The sequence below is a fragment of the Etheostoma cragini genome, chromosome 15, assembly GCF_013103735.1.
Source record: "Etheostoma cragini isolate CJK2018 chromosome 15, CSU_Ecrag_1.0, whole genome shotgun sequence".
Classification (NCBI taxonomy): Eukaryota; Metazoa; Chordata; class Actinopteri; order Perciformes; family Percidae; genus Etheostoma; species Etheostoma cragini.
In genome coordinates this window covers 19,062,638-19,070,514 of record NC_048421.1, presented here as the reverse complement: position 1 = coordinate 19,070,514, position 7,877 = coordinate 19,062,638, and the positions used below count along the sequence as shown (strand labels likewise).

At 39.1% G+C, this 7,877-nt stretch overlaps 1 protein-coding gene across 2 annotated transcripts in view; it reads left to right on the top strand.

Moving 5' to 3' along the window:
• Nucleotides 1-7,877, top strand: part of tmem104 (transmembrane protein 104) — a 73,123-nt gene that overhangs the window by 19,343 nt on the left and 45,903 nt on the right. For both annotated transcript variants that reach the window (XM_034894663.1, XM_034894662.1), the window contains exons 7-8: nucleotides 3,657-3,756; nucleotides 6,023-6,119. In XM_034894663.1, the coding sequence (XP_034750554.1) occupies nucleotides 3,657-3,756; nucleotides 6,023-6,119 (197 nt within the window). The remainder of the gene's footprint in view (nucleotides 1-3,656; nucleotides 3,757-6,022; nucleotides 6,120-7,877) is intronic.

Sequence of the window (7,877 nt, the reverse complement as noted above, 5' to 3'; positions counted from 1 at the left end):
ACTGCCACTAGAAACAACAAGTTGAGAGTGTTAACTTCCCAATGAACTCAGGGTCATCCCAGAGGGCCAAAGTATGTGTAAACAGCAGCACTTTTTTAAGGGTAAAAATTTAGGCGAGAAAAACATATATTTTCAAGTGTTACTCAAGAGGAGGCTGCATTACAGTAAAGTGATGTCATTTTCTGCTCTTACCAGACTGTTGTAACTGTTCTATTATTTGCCTTTACCCACTTAGTCATTATATCCATATTACTGATGATTATTTATCAAAAATCTCATGTGTAAATAGTTTGTGAACGCACCATTAGTCAGAGGTATCGATGTCAAGGTAATTGGTCAAAAATATTGTGACATTTGATTTTCTTCATATCGCCCAGCTCTACTGTAAAGTAGAGGTGTGAATCTTCACTGATCTCCCGATTAGGTTGTGATTATCATATCATGATATCATATCATAAATACCTTTCCTTATTAAAGCCATTTAGGATATTTAATTCATAGCTTTTCCTGCTTCAAAAACAAAACCTTCTGTAGTGCTATAATACTAAATATATTGGATAAATAAAACTACAGCCCTGAACACATGGGACTTCCTGAATGTGCAAAACATAACAGAATATGTAAAAGGAAAAGTAGGCCTACAATAAATTGCAAAATAATTGATTATGGCCCGGTAGATTATGGATGCAGCATTGTCCATGTCTGTCCATGTCATCGATTATTTAATTAATTTCAACACCTCTAATGTAAAGCTACGCAACACAGTCTTGAGCAAGAAATGAACCCTTCCTCACGGTATATTTTGGAAGGAAGTTGCAGAGGTAGAACTAGTGGCTGAGACATTTTCACTGTTAAAAGTTTAAAGAAAAGTTCTTTGAGCTGTCATGTCATATTTTCATTGGCATCTTTTATCAAAATATTGATTAAATAAAAATGAAGAAGGCTGAAGCACAACATTTCAAATTCCTTCCATCAGTGCAATCATCTCTATTTATTGCCCCGTTCAATCTCGGTTAATGCTTTCATTGATTTTTTTTTTTGGGGTTACTTTCAAAATGACATAATGCACATTACCACTTTTAAGTAGAACTAGTAAAATATTTTAGAATATGACTTTCTGTTTCATCACTTTTTTTTTTTTAGTTTTTTGTTTCAGTGTTGTGTTACTTTTAGTGGTTGGCGTTTTGTGGCTTCATGCCAAAGAGGCTTTAACTTCATGTTACTGGCTGTGTAAAACAACACACAACCAATATTAATACCTTAATACAGTTCATACACAACCTGATAATCAAGGAAAAGGTAGCCATACATTTCTTATTATTTCTTAACCAGAAACGTCGAAACTTTTATATTCCAGCTCTTCAAATGTGAAGATTTGATGCTTTTTGTCTGACTTGTATTAGTTTAAATTTAATATTTTGGGGTTTAGGACTTTTAATGGGACAAAACAAGTAATGTGAAGACATTACATAATGCTCTGAGACGTGCAGTCACTGTTTTTTCTTTTTACATTGTCTGACATTCTATAGACCAATGCACAGTGAATCAAAAAAATAATCGGATCAAGTCACTTTGACTTGCAGTACTGTGTAGTCTCTGATGTTGGTTTCTTTCTGTTAACAGCCTTTTTACAACTAGACCAAAGGATGTTTAATATGCTGCCAGATCCTTATTTTTTCAACTCCTTCCACAGCCTAATGTAACTGTTTGATCGGCACTCTCAGCCCTCAATTCGTATAAGAATCAGCGTAGCTGTGAATGTGTCACTTTTTATTCCTTTTTAAAGGACTCTATGCTCTAATTTCCTCGGCAGTGATGAATTAGCTGAGGGGTCCAGTGAACCCCCTTCTGAGAATTCAAGAGTGTGATTGATGTGCGGTGCACTGTGATGATTTGTCTGCCAGTTAAAGCCCTCCGTCTTGTCCTGGCAGAGGCAGCCGGGTCCGGGGCAGATGGTGATGAGCCTGTCGTCGTGGAGAGTAAAGGCTGACAAGGAAAATGTATTTCATGGAGTGATTAGTTTTTTTTTAAATTAATGCTATTAATATTTTTCATTAGACCAATAAGATGTGACTCCGCTGTCTCAGAAAAGGGATGGAGGGATGTAGTGAGCAGAGGTGTGGATGAGATTGCATTTTAATAGAGCTGGCACCATAGTGGGAAAGTTGAACACACGTTAAACTTTACCATTATATTTCATTTTTAAGTGTTTGGACAGCTGATGAAGATGAACAATGTGTTTGCTCATCACCTCTTGATCTCATGTTCCTTTAAAGAGAGGGTTCAGATATTTTGAAGTTGGGTTGTGGAAGGTACTTATCCATAGTGTATTACCTGTAGTAGATGGGGCTCGGCATGCCTCCAGTTTGAAGACGCAGACAGCAGTACTGGGTCCCACTGTGGACAAAGCAGCAGCCTTTGAGATCTAAAGACAAAGATCAGGTTAAGCGTATGCTATATTTAGAACACTTTCACCACAGGATTCCCTTTTTTAGGTTTATATGGGGGAACTGAAGCCGTTATCTATTAAGGGTGTGCCATTCAGAAAATGTCACATTGTCACGATTTTTAGGCTCACAAGTCGATTCAATATGGATTTTTGATTCAAAAACGATTCTCGATTAAAAAGAAAAGGCTCACAGCATGTAAATCTAGTTACTTTTCCCATGTATGTATGTATGTATGTATGTATGTATGTATGTATGTATGTATGTACAGTGCCTTGCAAAAGTAGTGAAAAGTTCTAGGCTTGAAAGTTCTAGGTTGAAAAGTGTTTGTTTTTTCTATCAAAGGGCTTTGGCTGTAAAGGGCCTCTGCGGCTAGGTAAAGCAGTAAAATACTCTAAATATATTGTTAGTGTCTTGAAAAACATTTAGTTGCTGCCCCCTCCCCCGGCCACAGCAGAAAATGGCTTAGATTAGATTAGATAATACTTTATTCATCCCACAATGGGCGAATTCCCATGTTAAAGCAGCAGTGTTTCCACAGTAAAACAAACCAGAAAACAGATAATGTGCAGAGAGTATTGAAGGAATGTAAAGTGGCATTATATAAAGACTATTGTAAAGTAAAGTGAGGTGTTCATAGTACAAAAAAGTATGACGTGAAATTAAATAATAAGTACATAAATAATATAGCAAAAGTAAGTAACCATAATAAAAATGGGATTGAAGTGTGATCATAATATAAATAGTATTACAAAAGTAAGTACTCGGAATGGAAAAATATAAATACAGATAATAAAAATAGAGTCATCAGGTGTTGCAGGTGTTGTAGAGTCTGACAGCAGCCTGCGGTGCCTCTCCTTCTTACACCGGGGGTGTGTCAGTCCACTGCTGAAGGAGCACCTCAGGGACCCCACAGTGTCATGTAGGGGGTGAGAGGTGTTGTCCATGATGGATGTCAGCTGTCAGCTAACATCTATCTCCCCCCCACTCTCTCTACGGAGTCCAGAGGACAGTCCAGGACAGAGCTCGCTCTCCTAATCAGTCTATTGAGTCTGCTCCTGTCCCTGTCCGAGCTGCCCCCCCTCCAGCAGACCACAGCATAAAGGATGGCAGAGGCCGCCTCCTCTCTTCACGGAGAGTCTGTGGATTTTAGTCACAGACACAAACTCTGCATCATTTATGTCTTGTCCTTTTCTTTTTGTCTTTCAGTTGGCATCAATATGTTCTACATCTGCATCATAGTCTATCTGTACGGAGACCTGGCCATCTACGCAGCAGCTGTGCCTATATCACTAATGGAAGTCGCCTGGTAAGACCAAGATACTCCCTTTATCACAGTCCTTCTCACTTATATTGGGAAATAACCCTATATAGATGGGTTTTATAGACGTTCTCCTTGAAGAACATTTGCTACTTTCTGTTTTGGCGAGTTAGAACACATCTGTCTTCATCTCATTGGCACCTCTTCCCCAGACACGTTGGTCCCGTAATCACCTTCTGAACTCCAGATTAAGACAATAAAGCTTTGATGACAGAGGCCTTTAGGCCCGCTGACCTCTTACCGGTGCTCCTGGCGTCAAATTTTTATTGCAAGTCCTTTGGCATGACTCTGTGAGAATAGGGTTATTTTATATAGTTACTGACTCTGCCCTTCAGATCCTGGACTAATGCGCCCCCCCCCTTGTAGTGTTTAGAGAGAGGATTTCAGGATGGGGACAGTTTCTCACAGTGATGTCTTTAATTGGTTCAGGAAATTTCAATAAATAGTATAAAGTATAATTTATGATCTTTTATACACTGCCCACCATTTTGTATCATTTACTGACTGACTTCAGAGTTAACTAGAGCTGGGCAATATATTGATTATATATTGATAGCGTGATATGAGACTAGATATCGTCTTAGATTTTAAATGCTGTAATATTGTAAAATGGCTTAAGTGTTGTATTTTCCTGGTTTTAAAGGTTGAATTACAGTAAAGGAATGTCATTTTCTGAACTTACCAGTCTGTTGTAACTGTTCTAATATTTGCCTTTAACCACTTAGTCATTTTATCCACATTACTGATGATTATTTATGAAAAATCTCATTGGGAAAATATCTTGGGAAAGCACCAATAGTCAACACTACAATATTGTTGCGGTATTGATATAAAAAATGTTGTAATCTTTGATTTTCTCCGTATTGCCCTGGCCTAGAGTTAACTAGGACAAACTTAACCAGGTAAATCCATAAACAAGCATTTGTAGGTTGTTTTTGAATACATCTGAACCACACGCAATCAGAATACCTTCTACTCCTTGTGTCTGTATGTCTGCGGTTGAATGACAGCTACATTTGGGATTTACATCTTTTTGTCTTCTCTTGTGAGACAACACCTAAACAGTATTTCCTACTCTTAGGCTAATCAAACGATTATTTTAGGATTTAACATCTCAGTGATAACAGAAAGTTATAGGCAAGAGAAAAGCTTAAATTTGATATTATTTTCAAAAGCTAACAAATTTTCACAATTTTCTTTTTTTTTGTCTGGAGACAGTTCTCTGAAAGCTCTATACTAATTTTGGGTGCGAAGAACACACTTGTTGTGGATGGACAACAAAAACTGATGAGAAAAAGATGCGTTTTCAAATTCAGCCGTACTATAACACGTAAACCCGATCCACGGTCCCTGTTTTTGTCCACCCAACCTGAGCCCTAAATTGCAATTACACAGTCTCAGTCCGTAGGGAGTTGGGTTGGGAACCAGAGGGTCGTCGGTTCAAGTCCCCGTATGGACCAAAGTACAGATTGTGGATCGAGAACTGGAGAGATGCCACTTCATATCCTGGGCACTACCAGGTGCCCTTGAGCAAGGAACCGTACCCCCCCCACCCCTCCGCGCTGGCCCAGCTGGCAGCCCACTAACTCTGACATCTCTCCGTTTGTGCATGAATAGGTCCTGAGCATGTGTGTGTATTTCAGGCCTGTGTGTAGTGATTACTAAGAAATAAAGTATAAATTGTAATTTCCCCACTGGGGATCAATAAACAGTATACATTATTATTATTATAAACACACTGAGAATCTCTTTTATTAAAGCTTCCTTTTTATTGGCCACAATGACACACTGACAAAAAAATAAATGATTACCTAGACTGCCGCTGTGTTATTAGTACTTTCACTTTACACTCATTACGTATGTGAAGAAGAACTGAAGCAGTCAGTTCTACGTCATCCTGTCCTGAGGCGCACCGTGCTGATGATGTCGTGTTAAATTCTCTTCCACTGTGGTCCAAACCTTGCTAACCTTCCAACACCAATACACGTGAGATGTAACTGAGACCTCAAAAGCAGTTTGCTTTGCTAAAGGCACACACTACTTCATAGCATGGACAGATTTGACTAAAACTGTCTGTCACGCAACAATGATCAGGTTTGTGATTACTTTTGAGAGACACTCAAGTTTTCATAACATCTGCTACTCAGACATTTTTCATGATGAGTTATATTGAGAGTTCAAACTTTGACTAGAAGTCAAACTTTAAGTTGGGCTTAAACGTTGAAATCAGTTTGTTTATTTGCTTCCTGTGCAGTGGAAACCACTCCTGCAGCGCTGGAAGTGTGAAGTACAACGACACGGATTCCTGCTGGGGTTCCGTCACGAGAAAAGACGCGTACCGGGTATTTCTGGTAAGTGTTGATTCTTCGTAGCATGCACGTACCTCTGTTCTGGTTTTTGTTGCCGAGCAGCTTGTGAAAGACTGAGTTATCCACCACCTCCTTTTAACCCTCCTGTTGTCCTCGGGTTAAATTTGACCCATTTTCTAAGTTTCTATGTCAGAAACATGGCTTTCTATTCAACCAAATTTCCATCTATTCCAATTGAGGATCACTACTTTCATGGTCTGCCCAGGAGAAAATCTGTTTCTCTGACCATAACTATTAGTCAAGATAATTCATAATTACTGCATATTTTACTCACTAATTAGGCGTAATTTCATGTAAATGAGATTTAATCACCATCAGTTCCATAAAGAAGTGTACAACTGGAACATGAAGTTGGTCAAAAAGATGTAACACAGAATTGGGTGATCATTTTTAGGCTACTTTATGCTTTGTGATACAGATAAACCAAACCGGAGAACATGTCCATGGTCGACAGGAAGACATTACGAGGGTCTCGTCCTGAGAACTGTAGCATAGTCCAGGACTGTAGTCTAAACCGCAGTCACATCCAAGGCTAGCCCTGATCCAGGCTGCCCATCCTGGTTCTGCATTGATATTTCCAGGATCTCTGACATTTCAGTTAGAGATCCACTCATAAAATGAGTTATGGAAAGAAGGATGAAAATACAGACTAACCGGATTGTTTCCTTTTTTTTTTTTTTACAAAGAAGCGCTTAAAATAACTGAGCACTGTTGAACAATGTACTGTCTGTCCAGCTTGTTTTCACAGGGGATTCAATGGCAAAAGAGCACTTTGGCTCAAACAGCCCAGCTGCAACTTGTCTATAGATGTTCTAATCTCCTGTGCGAACGAGGTGCGATGTGCCAAGTTGTGCCTGCATTTCTGTCGGATAAAGCTCTGACGTTTTCTGTCTTCTGAGTCCCTCCCTCACTCAAACGTCCCAAGACTCACCAACTCTGCAGCACACAGGAGGCTTGTGTGTCCTTGAAGTTTTAAGCGAGCCAAACTCAGTGATTTTTACTTGAGCTTTAACTTTGCACAGCGGCAGTGATAGATGTGCTGATCTCCTCCTGTATAACTTCTCAGCCTTCTTCCTCTCTTTCTCTCTCTCTCTCTCTCTCTCTTTGCTTCCTATACTTGTCCACAAATGTAATAGAATAAACAGACCCTGCAGAAATTTGCCAATAAATGAAATTTCCCTCTTTTATCTCCCAATGGGTTAAGCCTTTTACTGTATGTAAATTGAAATAATGCGGATTAGTAATCTCTGGTCAATTTGTTTACACATGCTGAAATAAGAAAATGAGAAATGTAGCACTGAAGAATATTTACAGCAGTGAACACTGACAAGTAGGGACCCATTGTTCTGACCTTCAAACTATACTCATACAAGTACTGCAAATAGTGCTCCCCCCCCCCCCCCCCCCCCCCAACATTAAAATCTGAAACGTCTATACGTGACATTGATTAAAGTTATTCTTCAATGTGAGAGAAAGGTAACATGAGGTTGTACTGTAGCTACTCATTCATTCTTGGAGATTCAAATGGAGACACTTCTAATTACAATTACTCTTATCACAGCAGTACCTTACTGCGTCCCTACTGTCTGTGGGTATGGGAACTGGTCTTATTGTGTGTTAAGACTTGTTTCAAACGGTGTTGCTAAATGTGGCTACCGTTAACAGACAATAAACTAAAATATATAATAAAAGGAACATTTTAAGAGGTTTCCTATCTGCGTTGCGCGTTATGGTCATGTT